Here is a 14,674-nt window from a genome sequence, read left to right as displayed (position 1 = left end):
ATTGGATTTATGACCATTTATTATAAAAATTGTCTTGTTTCGTTCACTAGTCATTGCATCTATTGTGCGACCGTAAAACTATTATTATAACAAAGAATTTTAAGAACTGTAATTTTGAAGCTAAACACTCGAACTCTACTGGTGATTAGTCGTCATGGTTATCATTCATATTTGACGATAAGTTTTTTTGATAATCGATAAACGGATAATATAGTGCGATAGTTTTAGTGTTTTTTTCAAACACTACCAGCAAATCGACAAATCGGTAATTGATAATCAATAATTGGTGGCTACACAATACATATTGAATGTAGGGACTTTTCCTTTTTATATATAACGTCATTATTTTTTCTAAAAATTAAATTATATTATTACTCGGGAATCAATTTACCTATATGTAAAAGTTTTTTGGACTAATGTACCTATAACCCCAATATTGACTCAATTTTATGGGATTCAGTTTATCAGAGCAATTATTACTATAGATCTGTAAAAAGAATAATGTGCTCTTATAATTAAAAATAATTTTTAGTATTGTAGTTTTATAGAATTTTTACTCCTTGCAACCAGTTTGTAAAAAATACTTTCATAAAATGATGAAGTATTTTTTTTATTCTTTAGATCAAAAACTTTACATAAACAATATTAGCACTTAAATGTAGATATTTTATTAGTTTTTGGGTTTTTTAAATATAAGATCCTACATATAGGGACTCATAGCACTACAAATTAATTTTTTGGATGTTACCAAAATATCCCTCAAATAGAGATTCATAACATGAAATCTTAAAAATATTCTCTATTTAAAATGTAACCATAATTTATACATTTATAAATAATAAATATAACCGTAGTAGTATACAATTTAAAAATAGTATCAATCATTTTAAGAGTATTTTAATGAATCGTATGACTTATATTATCAACATCAACAAATAGGGTAAAAAAAAAATGTTAATAACAATATTAAAATTAAAAAAATAATTATTTGTGTCGTATAACAATATTTAAATAATTGTAAATAATTATTTGATATATAATATTTGTATAAAAAAGATTCACTTATTAATACCATTAATCTTTCAAAAAAAATATTCTTGATGTACTATCAAAACAGACGTGTAGTGGACACAAAGCATAGTTAAATTAAACATTGGAAATACTAATAAATAAGATTTCCTATGAGAACGTTGAGAACTCATTTAATTAAAAAATACTGTTATAAATTCCGTATGGAATTTCATGACGGGCAATTAAAATTTTTAATATATAATAAAAGTATAGATATTTATAACTAATACAATACCTAAGAACATACAACTCAAAATATGATTATCTGATATAATCATTTGTTTGTTTTTGTTTTATTCCTATAGTAATTTAATAATATAATAACCATTATTTATTATTAATAATTACCATGAACATTAAAATATAGAACATTTAAAAATACAAACCAAGTCAAAAGGTGTACTTAATTTAATTATAAACAAAAAATAAGCACAACAAATTTGAAAGAATATTCTTATTTTGTTAACGTTACATCAAACTTAATATTAGATAAATAGATAATGAATCTTAAATTAATATTTCAAGCTCGTATAAATAGATAAGTATTATTTAATTGGAAAGTCAGTCAATCAATGTCTATATTCATGAGAGCTTGGGTTATATATTAATATTTTTATCACAGTTTTTCTTATACTATTACTTCGTATGACCAAAGGCAAATGTTTATTGGGATAATAGTTTTATAACTTTTCACTTCTTCGTTTGACAAATGGATTTTATTTTATACTAATATATAATGTGTATTGTAGGTGTATATATATATTTATTGTTTCGGGTGTTTGGAATTCTTAGATAGTAACAGAAGTCTATAAGTACCTTAGTACTTATTGTTGAAAGTTCAAATATTATTAGTTATTATTAGGTGTATATTTTATAACACCATAATATTATAGTCATGCAAATATTATACATTTTATGTATATGTAAGTGCGTGAATACATCTATTTAGCTTACCTTGTATTACTTCAAGAGTGAAGAAAAGGAAATTTAGAAATAATCAAGGTTTAAACGAAAGTATCTACCTAAAAACTAAAAAGACAGGCCGCTTTATATGTGAACAAAGTTTCGTAGATTTATGGACTAATAATTTATGAATATCATTAATACAATGTACAGATACAATAAGCATTTATAATATATATTGTAAGATTATTTTGGATTATTATGATTCTATTAAGTATTTTGCAAAGTTCATAGGACAAAGTACAAATACAAATTAGGAGAAATTCAGGTACATATCAACAAATTTAGTTATTAACTCGTTTTAAACAAATGCTGAAATATTGTCGTATATTAAACATAACTGTATATAGGTAATATACTTAATTATTATGTAGCAAACGAAAACTCACAAACTAATAGTAAGACGGTTATGTAAAAGATGTATATACCTATAATAAAGAATATGGCTTATTAGTTAATATTCAATTAAAAATTTTAAATTTTTGTGTACTCCTGTTTTATCATCGTGTGATTTAAATCTAATTCCGATCACAGAACTCGAAGTATTAATAAAAACATTCAAAAACAAATTACTGAAAATAAATGAATGCTGTGAATGTAAGAAAAAATTTACAAATTTATTTATCAGAATAAATAAAAACAATTTTCAAAACGTATTTTTGGTTTTGTTTAAAATATTTAAAACAAATTCCGTTAAGATATTTATACTTCAGAAAAAAACACGAATTAAACAATATGCTTTAGTTATGCGCATATCTACACTAAGTTAAATTATTTTATTCTCAATTATTTTGTAACTTGTAGAAAGTTGTTTGTATCACCTCCAGTGAAATTCCAAGACAGCAAGAAGCCAAACAATTTTGGAATTCCTCGAATTATTCAATTTAAATTTAATTGTAATACTAAAGAACTCGATGAGTTGCATTTGTGCACAACACAAAATTTAATCACATAATTTTAAATTTTAACTAAAAAAATGTATTAAATTGACATTGATGCTAATTAAAGTTATTTTTTACTGTGATGGATCATTTATATTTATACAAACTATTGCAAGTTATCTTATATGAAATAAACATAACCAAAATTAAAATTTTAAAATTAGTTTTAAAACAAATTCATGGTTTTGTATCTACTACAAAAGTGATTTTTTTATATTTACTCGTATAAACTAATAGTGGCGATAAGTGCATCACGTAAATAGTATTACTCTCAAAATTTTTATTATTTATCAATTAGTGTTTACATTTCAACATTATGTGTAATATATAATATTATATTTAACTCACAATATTTTATTAATTTTCGCGAGGGACGGAGAGAGAAAACAAATAATGTAGAGACATCCTCTAGAAATTCTTAACCATTGATAACTGTATGTATTAATTTAATAAAACCTATCACTTAAAATATGCGTTACTTATGAAAATGTAAGCAATCAATAATTGTAATAGTTATTTTTCAATTGTTATTTTACAAACAAAAATGACATGTCTTTTACCGATATAGATTGATTAAATTGACTTTTAATTTAGGCACGTACAATATTAACCATATTTAAAATATTAAAACAATAAATTAAATTAAGTCGTGTTAGATATATTATAAAGTATATTTATATATTTAATAACTATGAATAGAAGACAATTTATAATTTATTGTAGTTACCTATGGTTAAAATAATTATTATGGATCAGATAGTTTAGTAAAAAATAAAAATCATATGATTTTTGATCGTTTATGTATTCATTATATTTTTTTACATATATAAAGTTAAAAAGTAGTTGACCTTTAATAATTAATATACTTTTTATTTATTTTACACGAAAGAGCAAGAAAAATTATCATTTTATGCATAAAATAGTAGGAATGTCTTTGAAAAATAATTAAGAATAATAAAGTAGGTATTTATAATAATTATATTCAGAAAGTTGTTTAGAGAATACATCACAGTCTTGCTATAATAGTATATAATAATACATATAACCATACATAAAACAATGGTATAGGTAAGCGTAAAATCAAATGAATAAATTTCGAAGAATATTATACAAAACTATTAATGTATTGAATATCAATATAGTTTAGATTACAAAGCATCTTAAGTCTTAACGAATGCATTTATGAACATATTATGCTTTTTCTATGTACCTATGTGATTTCATTAAGATCATTTCTAATGACCTAACTAAAAGGAATATTGACAAAGAAATAAACATAAGTTCAAGATTATATTTAAAATGTATTACACCGAAAGCATATCGGTAGGTAATAAATAAAATTGTGATCCATTAAAGTTCATAATATTTATTATTTACTATTTATTTTGGGACCGAATTTCGGAGTTTAGTACTGATTTCAGTGACCACTCTAATCGCCGTCTCTCTTCTCCGTTCGGGTGCATAATTTATCATAAAATACCCATTACCAAGATCTAAACATATAAAATCTGTCTGTCAATTATTACATAGGCAAAATATTTATCGCTCGATGATTCAGGTAGGTTATTACACCAAGTGTTTTTAAATTCGAAAAAAATTTGAAGCGGTGTGAGATTATAGTCCAAAGTTTCTCAAAAGACGGGTTATTATTTTTATTTTTTTCTACCATTCAAATAAGTAAAATTAGGAATGCATTGGTTCATATATTAATAATGACGTGATTTTAATCTTTTTTTAATTTTAAACTTAAGCATTAATTATTAAAAAATATTTAAAGATAATGATGTGAGGTTTTTTTTAAATATGAAAAGATGATTTTTTTTAATATAATGATTGTTCATTACTTTTAAATATTAAAAATAATATCAAAACATTGTTTTTTCACCGAGATGATTGATGCGAGACGAGTACTACTATCTGTACATCCTGCTTAACTTTTTCTTATTTTCCACTAGATTTTAACATTTTTTTTTTTTAAATTCCTAATAATTGAGATGCAGGAAATTGACTTTCTGTAAAGTGAAATTAAGTATATTTGTCCAATTTTGAATCCGCAGATGCATACATGAAATTTTTTGAACTAGATACTTTTCTTAGTTTATTAAAAAAAAAAAAAAATTTCCAAACCAATATAAGTTTTAACTACTATGTATAATGTTATGCTTTATTTTTTTAAAAATATACCTAAATATATTATTCAATTATAAAATAAATATCCTATTGCATCGATAGGTTATGTTTAATTTGTGCAAACAAGAAATATATTACCTACTATATTAGTAATATTACTATAAATAGTACGATTTATGTATATCTAATACTACGTAACATTTTAAAACTTTCGAAATGAATTTTATAAATTAAAATGCCTGATTATAAAGATGCATTAGTAAAAAATATTATATTTTTTAATTGACAATAATAGAATGATGAGACGGAATGTACAATTTGGTGAATAGGTATTGACCATTTTATTAAAAACCTTCTAAAAGATTTAATATGCACTTGCATAGTATACATGACAAGATATTAAATCATAACGTAAAATCTACAATGTCTGAAGAGAGAGGAATGTACTTATAATCGCTGGAGAGTTATTTAATTTCTCAGTTAAGCGTGTCTGCGCGTGTTGCTCTTCGGTTTTACTTTTTTGTGCTACTTACATTAAATAGGTACGTTAGACTCCGTTAAATGTTTTATCGAAACGATCGGTAGACGAAATCGAATTTATGCGCATATGAAAATGTATATAACCGCATTGCATTGTATGACGTGTAGACGTGAGTAGGAGTCGTTTGGTAATAAATTCAAATATTTGTGTCAAGTAAATATTATTCATTTGGGATTTTGGAGTTTACGTCGTGTGTTAATAATTATACTATATAGCAGCGTAGCAAGCAATATTTCGATTAGACAATCATTGTACACGCAATGAAGACTAAAGATATAAGAAAAAAATTGTAACCATAGACGATTTTGAGCTGACCAAAAAATATGAAATTTTTTGTCAGTTTGATAGCAATGATGATTTTTTTTATCGATGAATACGTTTCGCGAGAATTTACTATCAGTAACAGGTGATTTAATATTTAATACTTTGAAGCAAAAAAAAAATGTGCACAATAATGTAAACACACAATATTCTACATCTATAGTTATAAGATATAATGACGTATAATAACATAATACAATCCCGACAATGCAAATAATATATCGATTTGGGCCAAATGATATAATATAAATAATATAATATGCAGTGTAAAAATCTACGATTTTCGAATTTCCATCCGGTTTAAGTACTGTAATAGAAAATATTGTACGTAAGTATCTATCGTTTATTAAAATACATATAATTATACTATATATATACTTGATTTGTGCATATAAGTTTAATATTAATTGCATTAAAACTTAAAAGTGTGCTTATAATTATAATGCCTGTTCGTCTGTATGATTGAGGATCGCGTCAAAAGCCACAAAAGAAAGCAATATCCGTAATCCTTTATGTATAAGAATGTGTCATCAACCACATTCTTAGACGAAATTCATCCAGCAGATTAAATTTTTTATTATTATTTATTTATGGTTATCGTGGAACGAAAGTTCGCCCAGGGCCAAGTCAACTTCCGATAACCAGCCATTAAAACGTGTCTGCATTCCGTGCATTAATGGAATTCTCGCGGTCCGAACGGTATACATAAAAATTGTGGTTACCGTGTTGATATCATAAAAATGTACCAGGTATATTATATTATTATTATTATTATTATTATTATTATTGCAGACAGTACCTATATATAATAATACATGTATATACTATATATAATAAACAACGCAACAGCGACGCCCAGCTAGTTCAATCACTGCAAACGAATACTTGACACGATTCCGGCTCTGCGGACGCGGCTGCTTTTGCAATTTCCAGCATCGTTGGGCTATTGTCCGCGGTCCAGCTGAAAATAATAAGACGATAATAATATGTAACCATAACTTTATACTGCGGCTAATGATGTGTATACCTTTATTTCGAAGATGCCACACCAGCATAATATGTCGTCTCCGTCCTACAAACGTACAACATATCAAACTAATAAATTTAGTCGGACCAATTTTGTGTTGTTAGCTTTATCATTGAAGTGAATTGATCGGTAACAAAGTTCAGTAGATAAGAATAACATTGTCTATGCGTGTGCGTTGGTTTTTTATGACGTTTAGATTTTCAAGTGAGTTAGACGAGCCTGTAAACTACAGGATTACAATATTACTATTATAGTAGCTAGGTATATTACTGTATACTATTACAGACTACAGTAAAAAACGGTTTATTCGCTAGAAAATTAATATATCGTAAAAAACTAACATAAAAATACAGACAGTATTCTTATCTTTAAGTTTGATAATAGGTTTCTCTAATAAGTAATAGATTTACTCTAATACATATTATATAGCTAACAACACTAAATTGGTTCCGCTGAGCACAGAGTTGTTGTGTTGTACGTGTGTGAAATGGAAAAAACATAGTATTATGCAGGCGTGAGTGTATGTTGTGCTCCTAAGTCGTTGTGTCATTTTTTATTATAATGTCAAAACTACAGTCATCATGGCCGTCACAGTGTTTTCTCGTATTTCACTGATAACTTTGTATATTATATGAAGTAATGTTATGAATAATCGGAAAAACATGGTGGCCCGCCACGGTAAAGTTATTATTCAAATCTTATAATATTTCTGTTTTAATTCAAACGTGTGGGCCATTGGTAATAATACGTTATTAAATTATGCTCGTTCTAAGTAGGCGCCTACTAACTTATTATTACAGTAGGTTTTTGCAAGCGTCACTTGATCAGAATTATTTTAATTATTATTTTGCATTAGGGACCTACTGCAGGTCAATATACATTTTTGCCATTATTAAGAAATAGTTATTCATTTTATTTATATAATTGTGGTAGTTATTACTCGTAATTTGTAAGTAGTATGTATAATTAATATTATATACTTTTCAGTTAATTTGGTAACATATATAGGTTAGTAGACTAATGACGTACCTATAGACATTTCACAAATTTTTGAAATTCATGTTATAAATATTATTTACTTCGAAATCAATTGGTGACTAAACAATTTAATTAATCTTACTTTAACTGATAGTTTTGCTGTAGAGTTTCCAATTCAATATGCGAATAGTTACTCTTAAGAGTTTCGCATATTTTTTTTTTTAAACAATCGTCTAAATGTCCGTGCGATTTGTCTTCTCCGTCAGTTTTCAATCCCGTGCTCGTCTTTCTCAATGCCTTATACGAGTTCTTCCCTGTAATAACATTTGGGCTGAATGTCGACGAATTCTTTTGGAACCTATACCAAAAGCAAACATAATAATATAATATTACTATTTCAAATTTAAGCAATAATATACGACGTAGATATAAACAAATAACAAGTTTGAACTTTTCTTAATTGGAACATTTGACCATTAATAATATTTATATGTAATGTAAAACATAGTAACAACGCATTTAACTCAATCCTTTCCGATCCGTTATTATACTCTTCTAGCACATAATAATATACTATAAACTTTATTTGATTTAAAAAATATATTAATATGTAAGGTAATAGGCATGTACTATAATATAATAAGTGTACTATTAAATGTATTCCAAAAAAATTATTTTAAACATTTTAAACAGAAAACACGCCATAATTGTATATACTGAACGCGGTTTTCCAGACAAAGGTGATTAGTTGCGTTCAAACTTTAATACGTTGGAGCGAGAAAATTAATCGTATCTGCCATAATATATCTATGCGCTCTAATAACGTAACAGAAGAATCCTGTAATGAAGTCAAATAATACACAATAAAGTATATATAATAATGTGGTTGCAGCGAATGCAAACGTCGGTGATCGTCCAATTTTAGAAATATTTCCCCAAAAAAAAAACCTGTCTAATTAGTTGTTTTCACTTTTTAGGCCATGGAATTCGATAATAATCTATGGACATGTGCACTCGCGCGCCATGAGAACGTAATTCGAATAGTCGAATTATGGATGTTTAATATAATAGAGACCGTCGTCCGTCAAACATGATTCCTCGGTAGAATGCATTTACACGAGAATATCGCATATACAACAAGTACTAACGAGATGAAAATAATATTAATTAATAATAATAATAATAATAATAATAATAATAATAATAATAGTAGTAATAGTAAACTCGCAAGTTAAACGTGAGTAAGTAGACAAACGAAACACACTTAGTGTCTGTATGTAAGTCGTAGCTATGACCTTTTTGCAGCCGAAGATTTCTCCACAGGGTGCGGCGGTCGGCTATAGTTCACAAGACCTGCATACATTTTCATGCGTGTATATACAGAATGATTTACCATGCATACTCGCCCCCTTTTTTCTTTAATAATGTAGTCATTTTTGGAATTTTTTAATGTACTCGACAATTTTTTTAAATTTTTAAGATTTTCTGTACTACTTATGGAGTGTTCTGTAGATATACATTAGGCTTTTTAAATAAAACCTATATTATCTACTGTAAATTATTTAGCGAACAATTTTTATTGAAAATGGCCCAATAGTATAATAAATTAATAAATACTATACTACTATAGAACCATTATATATTATTAAATCTATTTTTCATTTTTAAGGACCTAATATCATTAGTATAAATATGTTAATAACTGAGAAAGTGAGAAATTATATTTGCTTAAACTTTGAAATAGGTACAAAAATATTTTCAGAAAAATTATCTATTTATATATTAAATAATTTACAGCAAATAAAAGAGTTTTTTTGTTTGAAAAACAAATGTTTATTTAGCTATAGGATACTCCTTGAGCAGTACAAAAGTTCTAAAATTTAATTTCATGGATCAGAATTTGAATAAATTTACTATTACAGGAATAAATGAAAGTGGGGTGGATGAGCGATGAGTTGCTTTGTGTTTAAGAATATTGGGAGACAGTAATTATTATTGTATGATTATACCATGTATTATGTAACCACATAAAATATACGTGTGCGGTTGACTCAGTATATTATTATTATTATACTTGATACTACGAGCGACTGACAAGTATTATTTTATTCTCTTTTATGCTTTTTTTTTCAAATCGTATACGTATGACAGCGTAATCGCAAAAACCACACACACACTAACGCAGTATACACCCATCACCCATATACGAAAGGAGAAGCTATATATGCGTGTATTATGGGTGCCGCGGTTAGTTGTGCTATCGTCGTCAGCTCTTCGTGTGTGTGTGTGTGTGTGTGTTGTGTGTGTACTGTGTATATAATATAAATATATATATATACCTAAAGCCGAGACGCTTTCACCCGCACGAAACGTCACCGCGGCGCGGAGTCTCCATTAGATTAGAGAGAACGGTTTACTTGGTCGTCGTCGTCGGCCTGTGCGATCTACCGTATAAGGCCGCACTTTTCACCGGGTGCAGTTATTCGCGATTATGACCGCTGTGTAGATTTCCCCTTTCCCCTCCCCGTTTCCTATATCGGAATCAGTCGCATGTATACATATACAAGAACATTGGGTTGGTCGCTACAACGATGTATATTGTATACATAATATATCAATGATGACAAAGTAGAAAGACATAGAATAAGAGCAACCAAAAATGGAGCCGACACCGGGTCACGATGTGGTTAAGTTAGGTTAGGTCATTTAAGCTATGAGCACAGCTTTACACGGGAGAACGGTATACCTATAAGAAATATTATAACTATACAGGTAGTGCCAGAACTCGCAATGTGCAGGAAAAGTTGGAACAGAAGGCGTGGATTTGTGTGGAAGCGTACTATATGCATAGTCGCCATACCGTATTACTTGACAGGGCGCAGAATGAACAAGTCTAGATTAAGATTTTTGAGCCCCCCTCCCATCGGTGTATAATAATAAAAAATTTTTTATAATATCGTAATTTTATTTTAATAAAATATATAACTCTTATATGTTTCTCATAATTTAAAAATAATCAAAATTGTTGTATCATATCGTATCATATAATCTCTTAACTTAGACTGATAACAATATTAAATCCCACGAAAAATTCTAGGATCAAATGCTGTATTTTCAACATTTTTTTTTAAAATAAATATTTTTATTTTTTCTAAGGATTAAAGGTAAGTATAAGCTATTTTATTTTACATAACACAATTAATATTAAATAAATATATATTATAATATTATAAATATATTTTACCAAATTGAAGACCCCTAAAAATCTCAAGTCTTGTAGCCAGAAAGCCATGCTCACCCTGGACTATCCCTAATCCGAGCTTAGCTGAGAAATATAATGAAACTCTATAACTCGATGACTCTTAACAAATTATACGGATATAAGATCGAATAATTGGATTATATTATTATTTTATTTATATACTATAAATACAACTACAAGTCGAGTACCTATACTAGACAAATAATTAGTTATTTTATTTCTTAGCGATATTTGAAACGTTTCAATTAAATATGCAATATTTTATTTTTACTGGTCAAACTACAGATACCTACATAAAATATTATTGTGATATCCAATATTATAAAATTTACATTAATTTGCTCAATATGCATTGGATAAGTGTATAAAAAAGTATGTATATTACATATTTATTTTAGAATAAATTGCTTAACCCTGAAACTAATAATAACTAAACTCAAGAATCTTATAACGACATTTAGTCACTGCCAGAATGTTGGAAATTTGTCTAAATAATGATAAGTCTTGATAAATTTACATAGAAAATAATTCAGAAAAATAGCGTTTCCGAAAAAGAACTATATTTTCCTTTTCTTTTCAATTATCGGTATAGATATAAAATCGTCAAATTGTAATTTGCACCAATAAGTATAATAACATAGAAATTTGCCTTATACATAATTATATGTGTATATTGTATATATACCATTTGTATTTTTACAATCAAATTGCTTTCTTCTAACAAAATTTAATATAATATTTACTCACTGGTAGGGGTATTGTTTGGAATCCACTTTGATGACGGTCGGCGGAAAGGAAGCAAGCAACAGACCAACCGGCAGAATAGTGGCCAACACCTTGAGCATGCTCTTCCAGGGGTCTTTTTTATGTGTCGTGACGCTGTGATAAATTTTTGGTGGTTCGTGTATTATGCCTGGATATTGTGACATCTCGTTCCCGTGATATTTGCCGAAATGTCTTTCGTAGGAGTTATAGTCGTAAGCACTAGTGTGCTGCGTCCCGCCGAAATCGTGTTTCATCGGCTTGGACTGCGGCTGAGGTAAGACTTCGGTAAACGTATACGGGCCCCTAGACTCCGGCCCGTTAGATCGATTGTCATGATGTGAATATTGGTAGTAATGTTCTTGGGTCGCTTGGGGAAAAACTACATTGCTGTCGTTTGGTTTCGGTGGCAATTGATGATATGTTTGTTGATTGGGTCTTGCAAAGTATTCAGGTTTGTGAAAAACTTCGTTAGTGACTTGTGGACTAGGCCTTTCGAATATAGGATTACCGTCGGGCCTGTAATAATTGCTGGGCTTGAAGTCTTCGAAAACCTCACTAGGACTATACGACGAAAAGTTAACAGTCGTTTGAACCGAAACCGCAGTGTCTTCGGTAACTAGTGAACTTTTTTCCAAACTTTTACTCTCTTCGGTAACTCGTGGAATTTTTTCCAAGCTCTTGGTATTTTCAGTGGTAGTATCGGTCGTCTCTGTTGTAGTAAATACGTCTACGTCGAGCTGTGGCATCTGATGGGAATGACAGACGAATATCAACAGCGAAAGTATAACCTATAAACACACGTCATTATAAAGGTTCCTATTACAAATTACTGACATTGCTTTCAATTGATTAATATAATATGTAGTTTTACAACATTATACTTACCTTTTCCATGTTCCCAAATAATAATAACATAATATTACCTATATTTCAGTATTTGGGCGCTTAATACTCCTTTACGTTGTCGCTCATCGCATTCGAATGAGATAAACGACAGAATTTTATATTATTTCAAGAAGCCCATGCATATTGTTCATATTCAAGACACGGAAGAGTGTACAAATTAGGCACATGTTATAGTATGTTTCAATAACAACGGAGTTACATCTTAATGGGACATTATTCACTTTCCTTTAATTGTATGTAATTATTTGTATTGTCTCTACAGTGGTACAGAATATGTAAGTATACGTGATGTAACTTTATCACTAATAGTATCACAGTAGGTACTGGTGTATAGTAATTATTTTAAAACACTTTATACACTAATTGTACACATACATTTTGTTATTATTGTCCTATTCAAGGAAAGAAGACGCACATTGTTTATCACGCAAGTAAACATCATTTAAATATATGTATTTATTGTGTTCAGTGGTTTTATTTGTTTAGGTTTTTTTTCATATAAATAAAAGTTTTATATTTTTATATATATCATTACCAAATAAAACCTGAAATTATTTAACAGTATAGAAATCACACTGTTAAAACTAGTTGTATTAAAGGGTGTCCGCCGTCTGGTAGATTTAAGAACGTGTCATAATTAATTATACCTAAGTTTAAATAATTTCGTGTTTTTATTGCTACATGACCAATAATAATATTCTTTTAGTGTTAAATTTCATTCAGTTTTGTAGAAAAAACATAAATTTACTTTTTACTTTCACTTTTCCTTAATTGGATTAAAATATCAATGAAATGAAAAATTATGTTTATGAAGTATTTAATATATCTAAATACGATTTGTTGATGGAAATTAGAAAATGTAAATAAATTAAACATTTATAAATTATATGTAATATGTCTGTATATAATTTATAGATATTATTAATAAAAAGCTTCTATTAATTCGCTGATTTCTATCACAATTTGAGAGTAAAGTAATATATTATTATTAATAAAACCTATAAATTAAAACAATATTAAAAAGACATCATACATAATATTATAATATAAAATCTGAATGAGCGGTTTAAAATATATAATTTTTAATAATTACTTACCATACATGACATTTTTTTTAAGTATTAAAATATAATAGTATATTTTACAAAATAAGTTATTTGTTAATGAGAATCACGAAATTTTTGTATGATGAGTACTAAATTTCGTGTCTAATTACCTACAGATAAGTATACTGGTAGTATCAGTATATAAATGCGTGGTAAATTTGTCCTTAAGGTCCTTATATACGTTAAAAGTCTTCACACACAGCGCGACGATATCGCCAAAGTGGTACTTACCTAATCGGATACAATTTATCGCTGCGTCGCATGCGATTACACCACTCAGGGCAATAGAATTTTAATGTTACCGCTACAATGTGTTGTTGCTATATCAAGCAAAAACTATCACGATGTTAAATATTTTTTTTTTAAATGTATATCGCACGAGAACTATCATTTAAAATAAGAGTGATAGAAATGATTAAAATATATATTCTTTGAAACGAAAGGCTGTAACTAACCAGAACAGCAATAATTATATCGGATATTAAGTACAGTAATACTTGGACTATCCAAGGGGTATCTCAGTCAACGTCTTAAATTTTTTTTCAATTATTTAGGTTCCATACACCTTTTGACTATTGTGCTTTTGAAAACTGAAAATCTACGCATGACGTAGTCTTATTATTATTATACAGTTCATAATACTGTCTTATATATATATATATT

At 27.9% G+C, this 14,674-nt stretch overlaps 1 protein-coding gene across 3 annotated transcripts; it reads right to left on the bottom strand.

The window, feature by feature from the left end:
* Nucleotides 1-6,727: 6,727 nt before the first annotated feature.
* LOC113554206 lies at nucleotides 6,728-12,965 on the bottom strand. 3 transcript variants are annotated; one of them, XM_026957942.1, is made up of 5 exons: nucleotides 12,885-12,965; nucleotides 11,982-12,787; nucleotides 8,115-8,330; nucleotides 6,995-7,039; nucleotides 6,799-6,928 (listed from the first exon to the last, which is right to left on the bottom strand). In XM_026957942.1, exons 1-4 carry the CDS (start codon nucleotides 12,912-12,914, stop codon nucleotides 6,997-6,999), a joined length of 1,095 nt encoding a protein of 364 aa, XP_026813743.1. In that variant the 5' UTR covers nucleotides 12,915-12,965; the 3' UTR covers nucleotides 6,799-6,928; nucleotides 6,995-6,996. The 3 variants fall into 3 exon arrangements, with proteins under 3 accessions (XP_026813742.1, XP_026813744.1, XP_026813743.1); XM_026957941.1 differs by lacking the exon at nucleotides 6,995-7,039 and having other exon boundaries at nucleotides 6,728-6,928; XM_026957943.1 differs by lacking the exon at nucleotides 6,995-7,039 and having other exon boundaries at nucleotides 6,728-6,928; nucleotides 12,923-12,960.
* Between the last annotated feature and the right edge of the window lie 1,709 nt (nucleotides 12,966-14,674).

Source organism: Rhopalosiphum maidis, chromosome 2 (genome assembly GCF_003676215.2).
Source record: "Rhopalosiphum maidis isolate BTI-1 chromosome 2, ASM367621v3, whole genome shotgun sequence".
In the NCBI taxonomy this organism is placed as follows: Eukaryota; Metazoa; Arthropoda; class Insecta; order Hemiptera; family Aphididae; genus Rhopalosiphum; species Rhopalosiphum maidis.
Note: the sequence above shows the minus strand (reverse complement) of the source record. Positions and strands in the feature narration are given on the sequence as shown.

What these genes read in the sequence shown, in the direction of transcription:
- LOC113554206 (XM_026957941.1), bottom strand. Translation starts at nt 12,914, where the DNA reads ATGTTATTATTATTTGGGAACATGGAAAAG. An exon ending in TATTTGGGAACATGGAAAAG is followed by an intron (nt 12,788 to 12,884) that starts GTAAGTATAATG and finishes GTGTGTTTATAG; the next exon opens with GTTATACTTTCGCTGTTGAT. An exon ending in CAGCAAAACTATCAGTTAAA is followed by an intron (nt 6,929 to 8,114) that starts GTAAGATTAATT and finishes TATTATTTTCAG; the next exon opens with CTGGACCGCGGACAATAGCC.